This window comes from Schistocerca serialis, chromosome 10 (assembly GCF_023864345.2).
Source record: "Schistocerca serialis cubense isolate TAMUIC-IGC-003099 chromosome 10, iqSchSeri2.2, whole genome shotgun sequence".
In the NCBI taxonomy this organism is placed as follows: domain Eukaryota; kingdom Metazoa; phylum Arthropoda; class Insecta; order Orthoptera; family Acrididae; genus Schistocerca; species Schistocerca serialis.
The window spans coordinates 97,357,633-97,381,975 of NC_064647.1; the positions used below are offsets into that span (position 1 = coordinate 97,357,633).

Here is a 24,343-nt window from a genome sequence, read left to right on the forward strand (position 1 = left end):
TTACCATGTTGACATCAGCTTTATCACCCCAACACATGAATATTGTTAGTAAAAACTTCATCACTCTGTGGGACGCAAACTGCTCTCTACACAAGTATTAATTTTTCCACCAATCAAATCCAATGACTTCAAAAATATAAAAAGCTTGACAAAGCACCTCACCACTTCCACCGAGTATCACTTCTGGGGTAAACTTTGGAAATAAAGATCACAGTTTTAAGAAATTCAGAAACTAAATCTACATAATACTGTCATATAACAAAATTAGAATTTGATGCATACACAGTCCCTGGCCAAATTATTAGATGCACTGCACATTTTAAATGTTATCTGTAATAATTGCATGTTGAGTACTATATTGAAAAATTTATGACAGTTATTCAGGGCACTTATTATATTGTTGAATTTTGTTATCTATTGTTGCTACATGACATTGGATTGTTGACTTATTGTAGGTCTCAATGTGCAGAGTACATCATACAGGAAAGGACCTGTTCAGTGGCATTCTCGCTTGTAAATGGCGTAATACTTTGTTCACTTTGATTATCAACTTCGTAATATCAAAACCAAAATTGATTGTTTAACAGTCAGATATTACTAACTGTTACCTTTACAAATGGGTAGAAGAAGGGACATTTCACCCTATAAAAAAGTTGAGGCTAAAGCCCCCATTAATATGAAAATGTATTCCAATCGGGAAATTTCACAAAATTTGGAAATGTCAGAAGCTCGCGTGAGGCGCAAAAAGAATAAAATTGATTTAGGTGAAGAAGTGAGCCCCAGAAGGAAGAATAAATATGGAAGAAAACCAATTTGCATCCCAAGCTCAGAAAGATTTCTCGAAATAATTTGCCTAGAAAACAGATTTGAAACAACAAAACAGATAAAATCTCAACGAAGAGGCTAATGTGAATGCAACTGAACACACTGTTCATAGAAAGTTGAATGATACTGATTTCAAGACTTGTCGACCAACTAGAAAACCAAAGTTAACAGTCACAAAGAAAGGATGTGTCTGAAGTGGGCTAAACAGTGGTGTGATAAGGATGTGATCTTCTGGGGATCGGCAATTTAACTTTAAAATTATTTATGATATTATATAACCTATGTAAATTTATTCATAGTATATTAATTATGTGCTATGGGAACCAGGATGGCTCTGTCCTATGCCAACCTCTTCATGGGCCGCATGGAAGAGGCTTTCCTGAAGACCCAACAGCTGCTTCCCCTGGCCTGGTATAGGTTTATAGACAACATCTTTGTGGTCTGGACTCATGGTGAAGAAACACTCCTTAATTTCCTCCATAACCTCAACTCCTTTTTGAATCTGAATTTCAACTGGTCCCTCTCCAAAACCCAAGCCACCTTCCTGGATGTTGACCTTCATCTTGTTGAAGCTTACATCCACACCTCTGTCCACATCAAACCCACAAACAGCAGTACCTTCACTTTGATAGCTGCCATCCATTCCACATCAGATGCTCCCTTCCCTACAGCCTAGGTATTCGTGGCAAACATATCTGCTCCAGAGACTAATCCCTCAACAATTACACCAATAACCTGACCAGTGCTTTCCTCTCCCGCAACTATCCTGCAGACCTTGTCCACAAACAGATCTCCCGAGCAAAACATTCCTGCCCGTCCAACAACAATGTTCCTACCCCCAGACCACACAAAAGCATCCGCCTTGTCATCCAATATTATCCTGGCCTCGAATACATCAACAAATTACTCCATCAGAGATATGACTTTCTCAAGTCAAGCCCTGAAATGATATCATCCCTTGACAATATTCTCCCCACACCACCCAGATTTGCCTTTCGTCGGCCCCCTAACCTCCGTAACATCCTTGTCAAACCCTACAATATTCCCAGACCACCTTCTCTACCCAGCAGTTCCTATCCCTGTAACATACCCCGCTGCAAAATCTGCCCCATGCACCCCCCCCCCCCCCCCAACCACCTACTCCAGCCCCACTACTGGTAAAACATACACAGTTCAAGGCAGTGCCAAATGTGAAACAAAACATGTCATTTATCAGCTGACATGCCTGCACTGCACAGCCTTTTAAATTGGTATGAAGACAACTAAACTGGCCAAGTGCATGAGCGGGCACAGACGAACTGTCCGCCTAGGAGATGTCCAATACCCAGTATAGAGCATGGCCTCCCGCATAACTCTAGGGACCCAGGAACCTGCTACACCGTACGTGCTATTTGGCTTCTCCCACCCAACACCAGTCCCTCGGAACTGCGGAGGTGGGAACTTGCACTCCAACACATCCTTTCCGCCATCCCTCTGGACTGAACCTACGTTAACTAACCTCACTCCCATTTACTCTTCAATCTTCTCCTCTTTCCCTGTCCTCTTTAGCCATTCACGCACCTTTTCATACTACACAGTTGTGTTTATCTTTATATTATATACCTCTTTACTTCTGTATGCATCCTCTTTGGTTTGTAGTTGGCACAGTACTTCCCTCTGACACCCATGCCTCCATCTTTGCTACCCTCCCTGTTTACCTTTCCCTGTTGCTTCATAACCTGGGTTATGAGTAACTGAATCCACTTTCCCTTCTTCCCCTTTTTTCCCTCTCTCCTCCCTGATGAAGGAACAAAGATCCGAAAGCTAGGATATGTAAATTTTCTGTTCTGTTTGTGTATCTATCGGCTGTACTGAGCTGAGCTGAGGTAAGTACTGGCCAGCCCCTCTATCTCTCTGTTAGTATTTGTTTCACATCTTTATATGAGATTTTCCATTAATCATTTAATTATGTTTCTTGATTTTTACACGTATGCTTCAGTGATGAAAGCACGTTTGAAGTTTTAACAAAGAAATCTCAGTATGTGCACCATCAAACAGGAGAAAAATTTCATACCAACTGCGTTATTCAGACCGTAAAACATACAAAGTGATTTGGTCTGTCATCTGTGGCAAGGGTACAGGAAGTCTTTACGTGGTTAATGGCATAATGAGGCAAGACCAGCACCAAGAATGGATCTCGAATGGGGAACCATTTATTTTTATGCAGGATGAAGCTCCCTGTCACACAGCCAAGTCAGTTAAATCCTTTCTGAAGGAACAAAATATCCCTCTGTTAGACTGGTTAGGTAATAGTCCTGACATGAACCCCAGAGAAAATGTATGGGAACTAATGAAGAGGGAGGTGGCAAAAGCTCTTAGAGAAGGTCATCCATGTGTGGTACCATCATCCACAAATGCAGGACACAGTACAGTCCTGCATCGACAGCCATGTCATATTAAGGCTCTCATAGCTACAAAAGGTGGCTCAACGAAATATCAAAAGTAATGCTTTCACTTTCACAATATTTTTGTTGTAATTATTGAAATAAAATATTTTCAACAAATACTACATTTTATTTCTTTGTTTTATCACCTTAGTTGTGAAGTACACTACATACAATAATTTTATCACACTTTATGTGTTGGAAAAAATCATTAGACATAAATCAAAATTTGCTTAAAAACTGTAGTGCATCTAATAAATTGGCCAGGGACTGTATATTAAACTTAACTCTAAAAATACAGGACCGTAATTTTACTAAAAGTGCAAGGCAGATTTTCCATTCTTGCAACAACTGCAGAGGCGGGGGCAACATTTATTTGTTCTTACACAAACACTAATGGTAATTATTATGCCTATTTACCTGGAAAGAACACATGAGCGTTTCATCAACTGACATCATCCCACCAGCATTGTCAAATTCACCACAATAGTTCGGTGCAGAAAACAGTGTTACCAGCTGCCTCTTCGCAAAGAACTCATAGCCGTCCTCTACAACCTAAAACAAACTTTAACGTGAATCTGAAAATATTGTTAAAAGTAATTAACATTAATGCAAATATATGGTATTGTGAAGGCCTTGGTGGAATATACATAATTTCAAGAGTACAGGTAACAAACCTGTCAAACATTTGAGGAACTGGATCATCGATATGCATTTAAACTAGACAAAATGTTGCTAGCTTTCAGACAAATCCTCCCTCAGAGCTGCAGAATAGGATACATTGTTAGCTGGGACCATACAGTGAAACTGATTGCAACAACCCAAGATTAAGTTTCTTTTGCCTGAGTTTACTCACTTAACGAATCGCTCAGTAACACTTTTTGTTCAATATTTGCATAATTCTCTGCAGTTACCAGGGGTGCAGGGGGGGGGGGGGGTTGCTTTTTACTGTATTTAACAATTACTTCTATTTTTTTGTCCTTTGGATAGTTATGAAAATATTTGGCACCCTTTTTTCACAAAAATATGTACATTCTGAAAACTATTCATCCATGTATTCTTACATTCAACTTAAACAAGATAACATAAAAATAATCATTATTGGCAACATAAGTTATATTGTACAATATTAAATTGAACTATTGAAATTAGTATTTCAGTCATTTCATAACTTCATTTTTAGAGTATCTGAATCGAATTTGGCCACTCCTGGACACTGACATTGAAACAAGGTAAGTTGAAATTATCTTTTTCTGTTTTCTACCACACTTTATTATAATAAATATTTAGATCATTCCTATAAACATGGTATACAAACAATACACAATGCTAATAATTCATCTTCATAAAGCTGCTCAACAGTAGAATGGCTATTAGAAGGTGTATGAGCATGTGTGTATTCCACAGCTCACTGTCCAGTGGCACTAGACATCCTTTGGTATTTTGTATGCCCCTGAGAGGTGGCAGGGATTCCGGATGTGGAAAGGGTGCTTCCGTACGCCATGAAGAGTACAGGGTGCAGCCAACTGGCTAACTGCAGGTGGTGGCTCATGTCGGTATCAATGACGTGTGTTGCTTTGGATCGGAGGAGATTCTCTCTCATTTCGGGTGGCTAGCAGAAATGGTAAAGACCACCAGTCTTGCTTGCAAGATTACGGCGGAGTTCACCGTCTGCGGCATTGTTGATAGAACTGACTGTGGTCCTTTGGTGCAGAGCTGGGTGGAGGGTCTGTATCAGAGGCTCATGAGATTCTGTGACTGTGTAGGCTGCAGATTCCTTGACGTGCACCATCGGTTGGTGGGTTTCCAGGTTCTGCTTAATAGGTCAGGAGTCCACTACATACAGGTAGCAGCTACATGGGTACAGGGCGTGTATGGAAGAGACTGGGAAGTTTTTTAGGTTAGAGGGTCTCAGGGAACCACAGACAGGGCATCCGTCTAAAAGGGGAGAGGTAAAACACAGTCAGTTAGTTGTAGAAATGAACAGTATTGTAGTTGTAAATTGTCGAAGCTATGTTGGGAAAGAACCAGAGCTCCAAGCCCTAATAGAAAGCAATGAAGCTCAAATAGTTACAGCTACAGAAAGCTGGCTAAAGCCAGAAATGCCGCCCGTGGTGGTCTCGCGGTTCTAGGCGCGCAGTCCGGAACTGCGCGACTGCTACGGACGCAGGTTCGAATCCTGCCTCAGGCATGGATGTGTGTGATGTCCTTAGGTTAGTTAGGTTTAAGTAGTTCTGAGTTCTAGGGGACTGATGACCACAGCTGTTAAGTCCCATAGTGCTCAGAGCCATTTGAACCAAAGCCAGAAATAAGTTCAGCCGAAATTTTTTCAAATGATCTAACAGTGTTCAGAAAGGATAGATTAAATACAGTTGGTGGTGGAGTATTTATTGCTGTCAGAAGTAGTTTGCCTTGTAGTGAAACTGAAATGATAGTTCCTGGGAAATAGTATGGGTAGAGGTTATACTTGAAAAATCGGACTGAACTATTAATTGAATTGTTTCAGTTAACCCTGAACATAAGAAAACATAACATTGTGTATAAATAGTTAACTACACTATACTGTTACACTATAGCTCCCTACTTAGCAATCATATACAACAGCTCACTCACCGATAGATCTGTACCTGCAGACTGGAAAATTGCGCAGGTCGCACCAGTGTTTAAGAAGGGTAGTAGGAGTAATCCATCGAACTACAGACCTATATCATTGACGTCGGTTTGCAGTAGGGTTTCGGAGCATATACTGTATTCAAACATTATGAATCACCTCGAAGGGAACGATCTCTTGATACGTAATCAGCATGGTTTAAGAAAACATCGTTCTTGTGCAACGCAGCTAGCTCTTTATTCGCACGAAGTAATGGTCGCTATCGCCAGGGGATCTCAAGTTGATTCCGTATTTCTAGATTTACGGAAAGTTTTTGACACCGTTCCTCACAAGCGACTTCTAATCAAGCTGCGGGACTATGGGGTATCATCTCAGTTGTGCAACTGGATTCACATTTCCTGTCAGGAAGGTCACAGTTCGTAGCAATAGACGGCAAATCATCGAGTAAAACTGAAGTGATATCAGGTGTTCCCCAGGGAAGCGTCCTGGGACCTCTGCTGTTCCTGATCTATATAAATGACCTGGGTGACAATCTGAGCAGTTCTCTTAGGTTGTTCGCAGATGATGCTGTAATTTACCGTCTAGTAAGGTCAGCCGAAGACCAGTATCAGTTGCAAAGCAATTTAGAAAAGATTGCTGTACCATGTGGCAGGTGGCAGTTGACGCTAAATAACGAAAAGTGTGAGGTGATCCACACGAGTTCCAAAAGAAATCCGTTGGAATTCGATTACTCAATAAATAGTACAATTCTCAAGGCTGTCAATTCAACTAAGTACCTGGGTGTTAAAATTACAAACAACTTCAGTTGGAAATACCACATAGATAATATTGTGGGGAAGGTGAGCCAAAGGTTGCGTTTCATTGGCAGGACACTTAGAATATGCAACAAGTCCACTAAAGAGACACCTTACACTACACTCGTTCGTCCTCTGTTAGAATATTGCTGCGCAGTGTGGGATCCTTACCAGGTGGTATTGACGGAGGACATCGAAAGGGTGCAAAAAAGGGCAGCTCATTTTGTATTATCACGTAATAGGGGAGAGAGTGTGGCAGTTATGATACACCAGTTGGGATGGAAGTCATTAAAGCAAAGACGTTTTTCGTCGCGGTGAGATCTATTTACGAAATTTCAGTCACCAACTTTCTCTTCCGAATGCGAAAATATTTTGTTGAGCCCAACCTACATACGTAGGAATGATCATTAAAATAAAATAAGAGAAATCAGAGCTAGAACAGAAAGGTTTAGGTGTTCATTTTTCCAGCGCGCTGTTCGGGAGTGGAATGGTAGAAAGATAGTACGATTGTGGTTCGATGAACCCTCTGCCAAGCATTTAAATGTGAATTGCAAAGTAATCATGCAGATGTAGATATAGACAACAAATCACTGGAACCTAGAATAACCATCCAGTACTACCTTAAGTCGAATGACTGTACAAAATAAATAGAAAAAGCTGACAAGTGAAGAAATGCAAACATAAATTTACAATAAGGAAATATAATTCATCCATGAAAGACATGGCTTAAAAACACTTGTTCAACCGATTCTCGAGTGTTATTGATTAGTCTGGGCCCTATATCGAGTAGCATTAACAAGAGATATAGGGAAGAGCCGACGGGAAAAGTGCATTTTGTCACGGGATCATTTGCTCAGCAGGACAATGTTACAGAAATGCTCAATGACCTCCAGTGGCAGACACTACAAGAGATCTGTATATCACAGAGAGGGTCACTGTTGCTACTTTGAGTGCTTTGATTCCAAAAAGAGTTGGGCAACTTATTTTTTCCCCACATACATCTAGTGAAATGATCAGGGTGTGAAAATCGGAAATCATACAGAGCCATACCGACAATCCTTTTTCCCCACGAGCCATTCGTGAACCGAACAGGAAAGGGGTAAAAAGATAGTGGTTGTAGATGTACCCTGCACCACACACCATAAAGTGGCTTGCAGAATACATTTTAGTAGAAGGATGAGAACACATAGCATCTAGACACTAAGAAATCCAATTATTAAAGCCTGGATTTTTATGTAATTACATATTCTTTTCTTCCATACCTACGCACATGGAAAAAAGTGTAAATGTTCGCAAGTTATGTTGCCGTGACTGATATTTCATTTTATTATTATAGTTTGCTACAGTGACAAATTTGTATACATTTTAACTTTATGCTACATAAAATTACATATTCCTTTATTACTGTTCATATTTCCTCACATACTAATTGCCTCTCTCTTGGCACAATATCAGAATCCAACCTACTCAAAGTTTAACACAGGAAGCAAATTATCTCTAAAAATCACTTTCCAGTGCAATAAAATGTGGATAACTGCACTTTGAGTTGGATTGTGAAGGATGTGCTTCTGTTTGATTTTCTGACATCCAGAATTACAATTCTCAAAAGGAAAGCTGATAAAGCAAAAATACTGTGTGTAGTTTTGTCAGCCATTATTGTGTGTAGAGAAGGGCTTTGTGAGCTGTCAAGACTGTCCCGCCAAAGTTTTCCGATTACTCGCAGCTTCTATCTATTCAGAGCTAGGGAGTGTACGCACCAAGTAAACTCTGCCAAATAGTACTTCCTAAGAGATAACTGTGTGTTCATGATGCCTCTTGTTGTATCAAAAACTACTGCCTACCACTATGTATATTATGATCTTGGGTTACATCAGACAACACTTCGCTACTGATGAAGGGATTGTTCTATTTTATAGTGTGCAATTAGCATATTGGCTGCTCTATAAAGTGTCAACTTCAATAACACTGTGTGGTCATGCACACGCAAAGGACAATTCAGTTGAATTGTCTAAGAAGTAAATATTATTGACACATATGCAAAAGACTCCAAACTCCATAAATATCTTTTTCCACATTATGCGCTCTGCTACCTTCCTCTGAACATTTCACGGTACAAAATTTTAGTTCCTTCAGATTGCCAATGAATCGAAATTATGGAGAATCTCTTTAGATTTTTGCTATCAAGAGACTCAAAAATGCACTGCATCATTCAAGTAACCATCACACATTCATAGCTATCAACGAAACTGGCAAATGTCAACATTTCATTTGTAATCTCACTGCTGGCAAACTTGACACAGAAGATTCCTCAAAGCCATTGATTTCCTGCAAAATGTTGGAACACACATCATTCAACAGTATCTTGTTGTGAGAATAATACTCTCAAACTGCTGGACTGAGGAAATGCAAGAAGAACAAGTTCTTTCACACATTTGGATGCTGTGGCCTACATACTGAAGATGGCAACTGCCCTACACCTATTTTATTCATATTCAATCCACTTCAAATGAGTGGCTCATGCACTGCAATATATTGCTGAAGATGTGTACACAGCTATCCAGAAATAAAATAATTTCATACAGCATGAACTGTTCCTCAAAACCCCAAGACAATTTCTACTGAACCTAGTACTACCACCTGAGTGTGTTCTATTGGTTTTTATAATGAACATTTTAAAGTCTTGAAATATGCGACTGATTCTTTTACAAAAGAATCTTCAGTTTGAATGAGAGGGGCAAAAAATACTTTCACCGAACATAAAATAAAAAGAATACTTTCACTGAACCTAAAATTAAAAAAATTCTTTGGTGTATGTCCTTAGTAATTTTAGCTACCTTACCAGCAGGATTAAAGAATTAGTATTGGACTAAAGAATTAGAATCTATCAGGTTGTCATCGCAGAAATTGTTAGAAATTATTGAGCGTGTTCAAAAGCTGACTGACATTAAGGATAACATTGGGTAGAGGGTGGTGAATGAATTTGATGCCGTTTTGCTACTACCTGTAATATCTTCAATGGTGAAAAGACTATAATCCTTGACCTCTATCTGTAAATATTTCATGTCCTAAAATTTGCACAGTCAATATCTTATAATGTGAGGAGACTATTTTCCACCCGTAGAAACACTGTTTGTGATCAGTGACATTCTCTCACTCCAAAGAACTTTGAGAAGAAACTGATCATCCACTGTGTTTCAAAATGAAAGTTAAGATAACGTAGATTAGTAATTTCGGAGAACATGAACACTTTAGTAAATAAATGTGAGCAAAAATAGTATATTTTAATAGCACAATGTAAACTTTCAAAATACAAAATAAATAATGTAAAATGTTCCTTCTTGATGCACAGGAGGTGGACAAAAATATGGAAATAATGAAAACACAAAACATTACCATATGTAACAGGAGTACAAAAACTGTTGGCATTCAGAAGGACTTCCAATCACCTCAGAATGGATAAACAGAAGTGCCAAACGGTATTCACAAGAATCGTGTATCATTCTTCCTGAAAAATAGTGGCAGGTTAAGGTAATGATGACTGAAGTGAATACCAATCACACAATTTTGTTTCCAAAGTAGACCACAAAGGCTCAGTAATACTGAGCCACGGTGACTTAATCAGGGGAGATGCAATAATTCATCCTCATGCTCAGAAAATAAGTCCTGGATGATGCGATCTTGGAACACAGCATCACCAGGGGGGACAAATATTGTATCATGGGACAGACCTGATCATCCAAAATGGTCTCATATTCTTTGACAGTAATGGGACTTGCAGATTACTCATGGAGTGTGGGAAATATCACAATACATCTCCCCAAAACATCACCAAACCCCCACCATGCAAGCTTGGTAGCAAGCAGTATGCATCGCAGTCTCGGAATGATGCACGCCAGACAAACTCTGCCGTAAGCTCAAAACTGTGTGCAATAAGACTCATCTGACCAAACAATGTACTTACATTGCTCCAAAGACCAGGTTTTATGGCTCCAGGACCACATTTTCCTTTTATGGACATTAGCAACACTGTTGAGTCATTTCGGAAATCCAGCTTCTACTGTAATTTCCAGCTTATGGGGCTGTCTTCGTGTTGTTTTGGTGCTGACTGACAGAATTTGCGGGTGCCACATTAAGTTCTGCAGCTCTTACTTTTTGTCACAACTCTCTTCAATGAACATCTGTCATGATCACTTGACACGCACTTCCATCCTCATTGTGAATTAGCAGATGATGTTTTTCCACTTCCCCTGTGTCTCTTGAAACACCTAACACTTCCATTACCTTGGTTACGGAAGCACCCACCATAAAAGAACCAACAATTTGTCTGTGTTTGAATTCCCTTAGCTTGAACATAATGAAACAAAAAATACGCAGAACACAGTTCTGACAATCGCAACATACTGAAGGCATTGCACAGGTGCTGTTCATGGTCAACTACAACAGTGCCACCCAAGAGATTGGCTGTCATTTGCATTCAGGTTTCTCACAGTGTTTCCATATATTTGTCCACCCCCTCTCACACATAATTTTGTGTTTGATACATTTAACCCTTTCAGACCTGATTTTTTTCTGCAGGAAGAAAAAATCTTTATGCTCCCATGCTCTTAGGTGATTTTTTTAATGATTTTAGAAGCATGATTTATACAAATATATGCACCTGTTTACTAAATATACTTTGTACATGAGGCTTCTTTTTATGGGCTAAAATAATTTTTAAATATTCACTGTTGTAATAAATTCACTGAACATTCAATAATTACCATGCAAAATAACAATAACATCAAATTATTCAGCAGACTATGACTAGCAACCACTATCATGTATTCCAACAGTCACAAGCTGCTCCACACTGCTTCATTCCCTTTTATAGTGACGCACAACAGGTGGCAGCACCTGTGCACCGCGAACAGATTGAACATTCACATACATGTAAATCAGGTTTCGAATGAAGAAAAATGTTTCTGTTGCATGTAGGATAAAAAAAAAGTAATGTACATAATTGTAGGCAGTGCGTCAGTAAGGGTTACATGCTTATTAAGATAGTATTGTAAATTATCGTGTAACGTTTCACTTTTTTCTTTATACAAATATGTTGCACGTTAATATTGCATAAAATCTGAACTATTAGTCACCACTAATGATTCCAGTCATTTTAACTCTGTTGCACAAAAAATAATATTTTAAGAGCAACTTTGGTTACACGCTAATAGAATCACCATAACTGCCCAAGTGTTAGGTGATCACCAGACACAGTCCTTACTTTTGGGACGCACCTCTACTGTCAGTGTACAAGCAAACATCTTACCTGATGTGCACGGCAGATGAGGTCGAGATCGTGTCTGTTCAGGAACTTGCTCACAACATCTGCACCAAATGTGAATGACACTCCTCTATCGTTTTCTCCCCATCCTTGGACATCTTTGTCGGGATCAGACCACAGAAGATCACAGAGAAGACCTGCAAGAAGAAACATCAGTTGCTTACAATGGAAATTAAAGAATCAGTTCTTCACTGCCCAAAGATAAGTCAGCAAAGCATGTCATATGCCACTCAGTAATAGCTGAGTTAAGTCTAGTAGTTTACAAACCTTTTTCAATTAAGGATACAGGGTACTTTTGCAGCTCAAAACTATGTAAAAAAATCAACACCTATTTCTTTCAGGCACTGTTTATAATGTGTATGTTTTACAGATTCTTTTTGTTGGTATCAGGTAATGCAGCACACTTTCTAAACAAATTAGAAGTATTTTGAATATTTTTGAACCTGCTTAGGGTTATTAAAAAATTACAAAGAAATTGATGCAATTTTTTTCCAGAATGCTGCTTCAAATTGAGGTACCATTTAATCCAATGTTATACATCTGAAGGAGACCAAATTTTTACCAGATACGCATGACATGATGGCTGATGTACTAGACCTATTTAATTCCATATATTATGTGCATTACAAGGATAAAAAATATCACATCTTACACTTTAATTTTATAATTTTTTTCCTAATAAAAATGTTATTTTTTTTATAATTTAGTTGATTCTGCAATAAAGCTTAGGTCAACTATGTAAGTAGGGACTATTGCAACATGCAGAAAAACTTAGAGCAAATTAGGAAATATTTGTACCTGAATTGTGAAAAATACAACTTGCGGGAAATTGCGAACAAATGTATGAGGCCAATTAAACTGTGCCTCAGAACATTCCTGAAACTTCATCCTGCAGCACTATCTTCATCTTCTAGCTTCCTCTTGGCAGTCCTTTTAGCACTTCTTGTTTCTTTGGTAACTTGAAGAGCGAATCTTTCAGCTTCATGCGCCTGTTGTCTGTCACGTGCAAGCAACTGATCTTCCATATTAGAGCCACATTTTATTCTTAAATTTCTCAGGACTTCGAAACCTTCCTATCATTCCATCACTGAAACATATCACTGCATCTAGTATACCAACTTTTAAAGTATTTAGTCCTACAAAAACATTCTTGGGTATTCTTTCCCATACGCAATGGCTGAAACTTTCATTTGTATTCCGAGAGCCCCCCCTGAAGACATTTACTAAGCAAAACAGGGTCACTCAGGTCTCTAAAAATTGGTTTTATTTCATTCATAACAGACTTAGGAAGAGAATACTTATTATGGTATATTTGACCACTTTCTTTTGCTTAGATCTGCTCCTTTGGGGCAAAGTCCGTGAACAGGGTGGCCATCTATGGACAACTTATGAAAATTGGTGGGCCATACAGTTTTTCTCATTGCTGTAACATCATTCAGAGGTGCAGTTCATCTAATGGCCAGTCCATAGTAACTCTGAAGGAGTTTCTGTCAATCTGCCTCGGCCAGACGGAGATTTTCCATCAGATAGCAACTTTCCTTTCATTTCTCTTCATAGCTTCCTCAATCTAGCACCCATCCTCTTTTGCACATGTCCATAACACTTCAGTTTTGTTACCAAGGCATCACCATAAACATTGAACTCGTTAACTTTATTGAAAACTTTTGAGTCCCCATCGCCTAGGTACTTCGTATATCATAAACGGGCACCAACCTCTGAAATATTTTTAGAGTTCATCACACTCCATACATCCATTGTAACCATGGTAATTCTTAAAACACTGATGCTCAATGTCCTTCAGTGTTACCATGGCAGGTGAAGCAGTACTTAGATAAGCACTAAACATCAACAACTTTTCCACTCTCCAGAGAAGTAGCACTTACAACACCATTTATGAAACGATGTCTTAGACATTGCCATGTCCTAACAAGTGCAACAGCAATGTCCCTGGTTCCACTAATATTTACAGTTTCTTCTACCGAACATTTCATAGATGCTTTACACACAACCGTCAAGGCACCTAGAAGTATTTTTACGTACTTGCTGAACCTACTGGGAGAAGGAGGAGGGTCCATCAAACCACAAAACGTTTGAGCAGCCTTTTTCCCTTTTCCTATTGCATGCATTGCATACAGTAAATTCAAATAATGAATTATGCACAATGTTCGAACTCATTTTCGAGGTAGATTTATTGCAGGATCAACACAGAACAACTAATTTTGATGCTAAACCCTTTCTGCAACTTTGTTGTTCAGTTATTTCCAGACAGCCTACAACTTCCCATTGTTTACATTTTGCCACTTCCTTTATCAAAGAAGATAAGATACCCACAACAACAACAACAACAACAAATCCACTACAAACAGCGTCACTGTTAATGCAAAAATTTGAATCACCAGGAGGCATGCCATGTGGGAGTTTCTTTCCTGAAGAACTGATACATAGGTTACTTTCAATAGTGTGGCTTGCTTTGTTTGTGAACTCGTTACCACAGAATTTCCCTTTATTGAATTTCTTGATGCATGGCATAGTTCGTATTTATTGCTCACTAAAGGATATGTACCTCCACAAATATATGTACCACTTGGGCAACAAACATTCAGTAACACATGAACAAACTGCTTCAGCAAAACAAAAGTAAATACTAGCAAAGATATTCATTTACAGACACTAGAAACCTGCACTGTTACCAACATATACAATGTATCATTCATAAAATAACTGCAAATAAAGTTCACAGTTCTTTTAGAAATAATACTGGTTTCTGTAATAGAAATAAAGGTGGCATGGTGGCATACATTACTGTAACTTTGGTATATATAGGTCATTTTTCATTTGAAACCCTGTAATGTATATATCAATGTAATCAGGAAAGACAATAGAATTTAATAAAGTCATAAAAAATTCAATTTTTCCACCATTTATAAGTATCCTGTATCCTTAATATCAATCGATTGAAAATAAATCTGAAATAATACTGCGGCAAAAGATGTACCTATGTACCATTATATGGGGCCATCCAGAATGAACCTCAATAAGGCTATAAATAACACTGCAATAGTTAAAGCAAATTTGTCAGAAAAATCCTATTGCCTTCATAGTACTTCTCCCACAACCATCAGTCAACCGTAACGAGTTGAAAAATCTTGCAGTGTAAAATTCTGCTGCCCGAGTTTACAGCCTGCCTGTAACAGCATCTAACGGTTCTTGATTGGAGTCAAAATATTGGGAGCCAAGCCAGTTTTTCACATGTGTGAAGAGGTGGACATTACTTTGAACCAATGTCTGGGATGTGTGTTCAAAAACAATTTGTGTGTTTTCCAACCAAGTTGTGGCTAAGCACAGCATGCAAAAATACACCACTAGTAGTCAAAGAAACCGTGTCACTTATTCTGAATGGTTCTTCCGCATTCTTTTTATGTCCCATAGCATGATTCAGAACTGGCTGGCCTTTCATGCTCCATAAACTACAGGAAAAAGATTTCTTTAGCATCCCAAAAAATGGTAACCATAGCTGTTCTGGTTATCACCTCGGCAGACTCCAATTTCTTCACCCTGCATCACTGATTGCAATCATCTCTCTGCATTATCAAAGGAAATCCGCATCTCGTCAATGGCCACAAGTTTAGTTCAGTAGGCCTTCTTCTGGATCATAACAACAAAGAAAGTTCAGAGAAGCCATTGTATGATGAATTTTATGGTTCTCTGAAAGGAGTTTTGGAACCCCGTGAGTACAGAACTACTGTACCTTAGCTAGTTAGCCACAATGCCACACAAAACACTGAGGAATCTGTGGGATATCACGTGACAGTTCCAATATTGTGGAATGCCAGTTTTCAATCTTTTTGCCATATTTCATACCAGTTAATTGGCTGCAGACAGCCTTCTTGTCGACATGATCATCACTGCACTCGGACAAATAACACCACTGACACAGAAGACCTAATTCTTCAGGTCACCAAAGATGGTGAAAGATCCAGGCTGCTGCAGTGTTTCCCAACCAAACTGCTGAGGCAAAGTCTTCATTTGATTGGCAATGCAGGTACAGGGGTTATCATGCAACTGGATGATTCTATCTGACAGCACTCCAGAAGACCAAGAGCAAACAGGAAAGCCAACAGTGGAGACATCCTGTATCTCCACCTCCAAAGAAATCCAAAGCTCTTCACATAAGTTTCTGTAAAGTCATGATGACCTCCTCCTACTGCAGGGGCCTTCTGCTCGTCCAGTTCCTAAAGTGTGGAACCCCAATCAATGCGCAACAACACGAAGACTCTTTGCAGAAATTGTGAATTACTATAAAGTCAAAACACCCAGGAATGCTGCCAGATGAAATCATCTTGTTGTGTGATAATGCCTGACCTCACCCTACCAATCAGGTGAATGCTACACTTCTTCAGCAACTGGGTTGGGAAACACTGACACCCTCCATACCCCACAGTTCTTTCACCACATGATTTTCATCTCTCTGACAACCTGAAAAAAGGCATGCATGGATCTCTGTCAGATGAGGACATGCAAGAGTGGGTGTGGTCAGCAACTGACCATGTTTTGTGAAACAGGAATGGACTGCACCATCTTACAGTGGGTTAAATTTCTTAAAGCATGGGGTGACTACTTATTGAATGGAACAATTCCATAGGCCTGTTGCAGCAGGTGTTCAGTTTTCATTTGACTACTCCTTATATGCTGAACTATTGACAGAAAAAGCCACGCAAATACAGACACAGAACATAGATCATTTTCATTTTCAGAATATATGAGATGCAACTGTACTGCCTGGAAGTGGGGCTCTAGTCTGTAAGGGAAAACACCGAACAACAAAACAATTTCTCATCTCACAAGGAGCTAGAACAATCAGAATGGAAGGAGTAAATGTAACAATTTATCATGGAATTGAGTGGTCAATAGGCCCATAAACCAGATAAGAAACCTTGCTAAGCTTCAGACAATGTTGTTTTTGCAGCCGTATTGTTATCCATCCATGGATCACTTCGACAAGGATCCTGGAAAGGCTGAAGTATTAAAATTTAAGAACAAGATAGTAACATAATTCATACACACATGGGGGCGTGTAAGTTTTGTACTTCGTGTTCTACAAGATACAGTAGGTATACTGTATTTTTATCTGTTCTAAGAACATTTTTCTATTTCTACCAGATACTCTGATAATCATGGCTGGTAATTTAAGTGAAATCCGGACATAAATGGACAGAACAGTTCTATACAGCTCTGCTATCAATTCACAATCAATTGAATTGGGTCTATCTTAATGCGTCAGAGTGGTCAACCAGTGAGAGATACCATCAATGCAAATGATGGTTATAGTTGTGCAAGATTTCACCCAATGCCCAATGAAACCCTAAAGGAGAGCCTGTGTTGAGTTTGACATTTCCCACACATCCTCTGATCATCTAGTGCAATATTTAGGTTTGCATGTGTATCAGCCAAGATTACTTTGTGGACTGCTAGAGGATGATCTGGATCACGGTTTAGAATTCTGCAAGATGCTTTTGGATGGAGAAATGCAAAGTGATGGCATAATTCTAAAAACTTGATGGTCTGATGAAGTGAATTTTAAGATGTCAGGCACTGTTGACAGGCATAACAGTGTACACTACATCACAGAAAACTGCCATGCTATAATTGAAAAATTAACTTGGGGTTACAATCTGGGCATGCTTTCCATGTCAAGGGATCAATGAGCCTATTTTCTTTCCAAGTAACTGTTACCTACGGTGCCTCTCTCAACATGCTGCGTGATACTGGTATTCCACCATTACATCTACAGCAGGGTAATGAATAGTTCTGCTTCCATTAAAACAGAACTACTCCCCACCAGGCTTTAAAGACTGTAACAGTGTGTTGGTTTTTTGACAACAAATTACTCAGTAGGTGGATAGGGCGATGAGGGCCATTTGAATGTGCATAACAATCACCAGACCTTAATGCAACAGACTTTTTCTCTAGTGATGTTATCAAAAACTCTACTGCCATATTTAGACTCAATAATAGGAACACTAGAAAACTGTACAATTATTTTACATAGAGAATTAATCAAGGCTCCATATTTGTATTGTAAGCATGGGCCTTTCCTTTGTATTTGCCTGCCCTTGTATGCAATGAAAACAGCCGACAGTTATAGGAATAAATATTCCGTTATGAATAATTACATGATTACTTAAACCCTACCATTTCAAATTGTATGGCACTGCTATTTGTCATGGTCTGTTCTCACACTCTCCAGAACATTTGGGAAAAGCAGATGAAGTAATTCTAGCACCAAAAAACCCTATCCTGTCATAATGTGCTCACATCATAAAGAGCATGTGATAAATAAGCCTTTATAACATAGCTAACAAGCTGATATTTAAACCCCAAATGGCAACATAAAATGAGCCAAATGTCATTTCATTTATTTTCTGTAGGGCAGTTAACAATCCGAGTACCAAGCACCATATTTTATGACTTGTCTGCTAAAGAACCAGCTGTTAGGCATTTGCAAGACTTAAGTGTTACTGTACTCAGTGACCAGAATCCAACATTGGATCTGACAGGTTAACAGCTCTGCAAGCAAACTGCACAAATACACAACACTGCATTGCTAAGTTAATACTAAACATCAGCACCACGACGCTTGTAACATTTTAGCATACATTAGCACAGTTGTGTGAAGCTGTCAGTGTACTTGACAACATACACAATCCAACCTTTCGCAATCTTCTGAATGCAGAAACTTATTACGCAAAAACACACTTCTATGAATTGAGAGCTATGACAAATTCCATTTTTAAGATGCAGAAAATATACAATATGGAAGACTATTTCATTATAAATCACTCTTGTGTTGGAATTAATAAGTCACATCTCTAGCATTGTGAAACAAAGTAAAAAAATCTGGGATTTCAGTGTAGTCAATGTGGAAAGAAAGTGCCCACACAGAAGAACAGTATCAATGTGCCCAAACTGCAATTTACAGTGATGTATCAAATGTGATTCTCTTATGAACAGCAAGAGAGATTATGCATTCAGACAGGATCTTTCTAGCTTCCACTATGATACCAACCATCTTCTGATTTTTGAACTTGTAGCCAAATTAACATATTTGAAGACTCTACAATCCAGATATTATACACTGGATAGTCTATCACACCTGGACAACCAACAAACTGCATTTGGGGTTTATCCAAAAGCTCAGACTGGCATGAAGTAATAGCATTACTGTGAAGGGCCTCACCAGTCTGATTAAAAACATGAAGATTTGTTTCATAGAAGTTTCTGGTTAAACCCATCAGCTATTGCTGGTCAGTGCGGTGAACGACTGCACCAGTTTTCCAGTTTCTGGGGATCAGGAACCATTCTCCAGCACGGAGATATTGGCCTGTCTTCCTTTAAACCAGCTGATGGTATGGTGGTCCAATCTGATACAGCTGCTTTCAAAAGCATGTAATTTCCACAGGATGGCCATGTTTTCATGGCTGATAGTACCTGCAGAAAGCAGTACCTTACTGCTATGAGCCTTACCACGAAATGGGTCACTTAAGAACTTATATTCTGCCCTCGAGAAGATTGGTCAAAAGATCTGCATGGAGCACATCACATTGAGTCTGCTAATAGTTCTTGCAACACTAGGAAGGAGTTGTGAGCCCTATGGGGTGTAGCTGAAGTTTAAAAAGTGTTGTGTGTATGAAGTCTGGACCGAGTGACACTCAGTGATCAATATAGTTATTTCTTGACTCTTGTGAGAAAGGGAATGACTTATAGAGGGAACTTTCACTAGGTGGCCGGAAGTCTCATATCAGAAGGTAGAGATATCGATTAGCTGCATATATGTTTGATAACAAGAAGGTGGCCTTTGGCAAGGTATTATAGAAGACAATAAATTCGAATGTTCCGTTGGAAACCTGATGAGTTTTATATGTGTCCTTCCCTCTTTTACTTTTAGACTGTTATCCAGTTTAGTTTATGGATGAGTTACTGGAAACTGGTTAGAGATGACGTAATGACCGACTAGGATAGTTTTTTTCCAATCCAGCAGTCAATTCCTTGTCTGGTACTGGCAGATGCAAAGCTGTGAGGACGGGTCATGAGTTGTGCTTTGGTAGCTAACTTGGTAGACCTGCCGGCAAAAGGCAAAAGGTCCCAAGTAAGTGTCTCAGTCCGGCACACAGTTTTAATCTGCCAGGAAGTTTTGGTTGTATTTTGTTTTACCAAGTCTTTAAGACAAAAGCATGCTGCTGACTTGATCCACACTACATGGTTACACTTGGTTATTTCCAAACACTCTATATGCTCCCACCACACACACTATGCCTTCCATAAATTTTCACAAATCACTGGCACACCAGCAACAGTAAGTTACATCCATATTACTTCTCAAATGTGCTACATTATTGACAAACCATTATTCTTTGATTGGCACTGCAACTTTACACATTCTGCAAGTCCTAAATGTGATATAACATACACTAAAGCACCAAAGAAACTTGTATACGAATGCATATACAAATAGAGAGAGACGTAAAGAGCCAGAATACAGTGCTGCAGTCAGCAATGCCTATATATGAGAAAAAGTGTCTGGTGCAGTCGTTAGATCAGTTACTGCTACTACAATAGCAGGTTATCAAGATTTACGTGAGTTTGAATGTGGTGTTTTAGTCGGCGCACAAGCAATGGGAACAGCATCTCCAAGGTAGTGATGAAGTGGGGATTTTCCTGTATGACCATTTCACAAGTGTGCCATGAATATCAGGCACATGGTAAAACATCAAATCTCTGACACTGCTGCAGCTGGAAAAGATCCTGCAAGAACACGACGATCGACGACTCAAGAGAATAGTTCAACGTGACAGAAGTGCAACCCTTCCGCAAATTGCTGCAGATTTCAATGCTAGGTCATCAACAAGTGTCGGCATGCGAACCATTCAACGAAAGATCATTGATATGGGCTTTCGAAGCCGGAGGCCCTCTCGTGTACCCTTGATGACTGCACAACACAAAGCTTTACACCTCGCCTGGGCCCGTCAACAATGACATTGGACTGTTGATAACTGGAAACACGTTGCCTGGTTGGATAAGTCTCATTTCAAATTCTATCGGGCATATCTTATGATGAAACACTGTGTCCTGCTGCACGAAGAAGTTCATAAATACCTGTTGCGCATCCTCATCCAACAGGAATCGCCGACCTTTTTAAGATCTTTTTTCAGGGATGAATGATGTGATAATTGCAGGGGAGAGAAACCAGGACTACTGGGCAAGTGTGAGTATCTATCACTTTAAGAGGATGAAACTACCCTCCTAGATCGAACGGCAGCATCTTTCGAATCGCAATGGTATTTTTTTGACAGGCATACTGCTCCGTACACAGTCTTCATTCTCCAATGGATGTCTAGCAGCATCTGTATACGACAGTAGCCAAGAAAAGAATAACAGCACATTGGCCCTGTTTGGACATACTTGGTAATAAAGTCACCATAGTTCACATTTCTGCATTTACTGCCCACATTTCAGGACATGCCACACTAATGCCTTGCCTTCATGTCAGTGCTTATGCACTCACATCGCAGTCATGCTATGCCGCACATACACTGCAGTAACACCCTCAAACGGAAACTTTCTGATTGGTCCTTACAGAAAAACACTTCCACAGAGTGTAAGTTATTAATTTTTAGTTATTAATTATGAGTTCTTACCTGTGTCTGGAACATCAGTGGGTCTCATTATACGGCGAATCTGTTCCATGCCTTGAAGATCTGGACTTAGTCCTCCATGACAACAGAAAATCTTCTCATCAATGATTGCTGCTATTGGCAAACAATTGAAGCAGTCTGTAAATGTTTTCCACAGTTTGATGTTGTACCGCCGTTTACCTGTATCAAAATGTAACATTCATTACTGTTGTAAAATTACATTATTGTATGCATAAGAATCGAGAGAGAGAGAGAGAGAGAGGGAGAGAGGGAGAGAGAGAGAGAGAGAGAGAGAGAGAACACAAGTACACAAGAGTACCTAAGTTCTTTCCTTGGTGAGGACAGAGAAAGATATCAGGGAGCAAGAGGCAAGATTGTGCATTGGTAGGCACTATGCCAGCGATAAGTTGCATACTTTCACTTTGTTACGTTCATCAGTAGTACTGAATATATTGTTTCTTGAAGGAGAGTACTGACTAGAAATTCTACCCCGTAATTTCCTTGCAAATGATAATATGACAATGGAAAAAGACATACAAATGTAATAAAAGGACACCCTTCCAATAACATAGAACGTAAGAGGTGGACTAGGTTTTAAGGAGATAGAACTGCTCCAAATAAACAAACAGGTCAACAATAGTGTCATAACAGAAATGAAAAAGAAACTGAGACATATCAAGCATATAGCCTTTTCACCGTGACATATAACAATGCTGGGTATGCATGGTTGATAAGCTTGATTAGTCCAAGGATCACAATGAATTTCAACAATGTACAGTATACAGTACGGCCAAACGAAAAATGGTTCAAATGGCTCTGAGCTCTATGGGATTTAACATCTGTGGTCATCAGTCCCCTAGAACTTAGAATTACTTAAACCTAACTAACCTAAGGACATCACACACATCCATGCCCGAGGCAGGATTCGAACCTGCGACCGTAGTAGTCCCGCGGTTCTGGACTGAGCGCCTGAACCGCTAGACCACCGCGGCCAGCGGCCAAACGAAGATTAACCTTTTTTGGACACCTCTACTGAATTGGTGGAAATAGACAAACAAAACAAATACTCCTATATTTCTGGAAGAAGAAATTGACAATAGCATGGATTACAGAAGTAGAGAAAGCTCTAGAAAGAAACATCAAGGAATCAGAAATAGCAGAAAGAAATCATTTTAAAAATAAAATACTAAATCTGGAAGGCTTTCAAAGCAGAAGAAATAATAAATCATGAACAACATGGACAGAAGAAAGGAAGAGACTTCATGGGGAGAAAATGAGGGAATACTGAAAAAATAGGAAACAAAAACAAAGGAAGAAGAGGAACTGTTGAAGTTGTTAACATGATCCCAGTTGGTCAATACTATTGTAAAAAGAACAGTATACAGTACACTGTTGACAGCCATCTGAATTAGTATGTCACCTGCAACTAAAAATGAAGAAAATGTTTTGTGCTGTTTGGAAATATTTTTCATTCGAAGGGTTGGACTGCCTAAATCAAAACAAAACTGGATGAAGTTCCCGCAGCACCACTGAAGACCATTTACTTTTCAATTAATGAATTTAAATGTGGTTGGACAGCACTGAAGACTAACTGAGCTCTGGGCTTCCAATTAAGGTCATCACAAAGCGAACCAGTGACAAAATTCATGGCATGGTGATGCAAGACTAACGAGTAAAAATTCACAAGACCGCTCAGGGTATGTACAGATTTTTCAGAGGATAAAATTCATGATCTTTTCATGACTTTTTCATTATCTCTTTAGTTTCAATCAGGACTTCCCAAAAATAATGTGTGGTACAACGGCAAAGACATTTTTTATGAATCTGAAAGCCAACTGAAAAGAAAGCTGAATATAGTAATTCTTATCTCACTCAAACTGTATGTCAGCAGGAATAATTTAACATGTATGACCTGTAATATACCACTCATCAAATGCAATAAATAAATTAAACTCTCACATACGATGGGGTATGACTATTTACAGATATACTTATCATATCAATTAAAATACAAATTGTTTTACCATAGTAATGCAGAGAAAAAATAATTTTCCTTAAGACAATTTTACAATAATGAAGGCGCAAAATTTATGTCAAATGTTAAACTTCACAGTAAACGATTCAGTGTTTAAATTCCTTAGCTAAAACTTGAAATTTCAACATCTAAAACTTCAGCTGCTGCTTTTGCCTTTTGAGTAATCAGTCTTTCTTATTTTTGAGCTCCTTTTTAAGTGTTGTTCTTTTAAGACTGACAGCTTTACTGTACGGTTAAATCATGATGGCATCCTCTTGGGTAAAATATTCCGGAGGTAAAATAGTCCCCCATTCGGATCTCCGGGCGGGGACTACTCAGGAGGACGTCGTTATCAGGAGAAAGAAAACTGAAGTTCTACGGATCGGAGCGTGGAATGTCAGATCCCTTAATTGGGCAAGCAGGTTAGAAAATTTAAAAAGGGAAATGGATAGGTTAAAGTTAGATATAGTGGGAATTGGTAAGTTCGGTGGCAGGAGGAACAAGACTTTTGGTCAGGCGAATACGGGGCTATAAATACAAAATCAAATAGGGGTAATGCAGGAGTAGGTTTAATAATGAATAAAAAAAATAGGAGTGCGGGTAAGCTACTACAAACAGCATAGTGAACGCATTACTGTGGCCAAGATACACACGAAGCCTATGC

The 24,343-nt window shown here is 39.1% G+C and overlaps 1 protein-coding gene across 1 annotated transcript in view; it reads right to left on the minus strand.

Annotated features, from left to right (window-relative positions):
• LOC126424817 (serine/threonine-protein phosphatase PP1-beta catalytic subunit) overlaps positions 1 to 24,343 on the minus strand; it is an 81,799-nt gene that overhangs the window by 33,095 nt on the left and 24,361 nt on the right. The window contains exons 4-6 of the mRNA XM_050087611.1: positions 21,669 to 21,845; positions 11,959 to 12,110; positions 3,669 to 3,803 (exon numbers count right to left, since the gene is read on the minus strand). Coding sequence (XP_049943568.1) covers positions 3,669 to 3,803; positions 11,959 to 12,110; positions 21,669 to 21,845 — 464 coding nt within the window. The remainder of the gene's footprint in view (positions 1 to 3,668; positions 3,804 to 11,958; positions 12,111 to 21,668; positions 21,846 to 24,343) is intronic.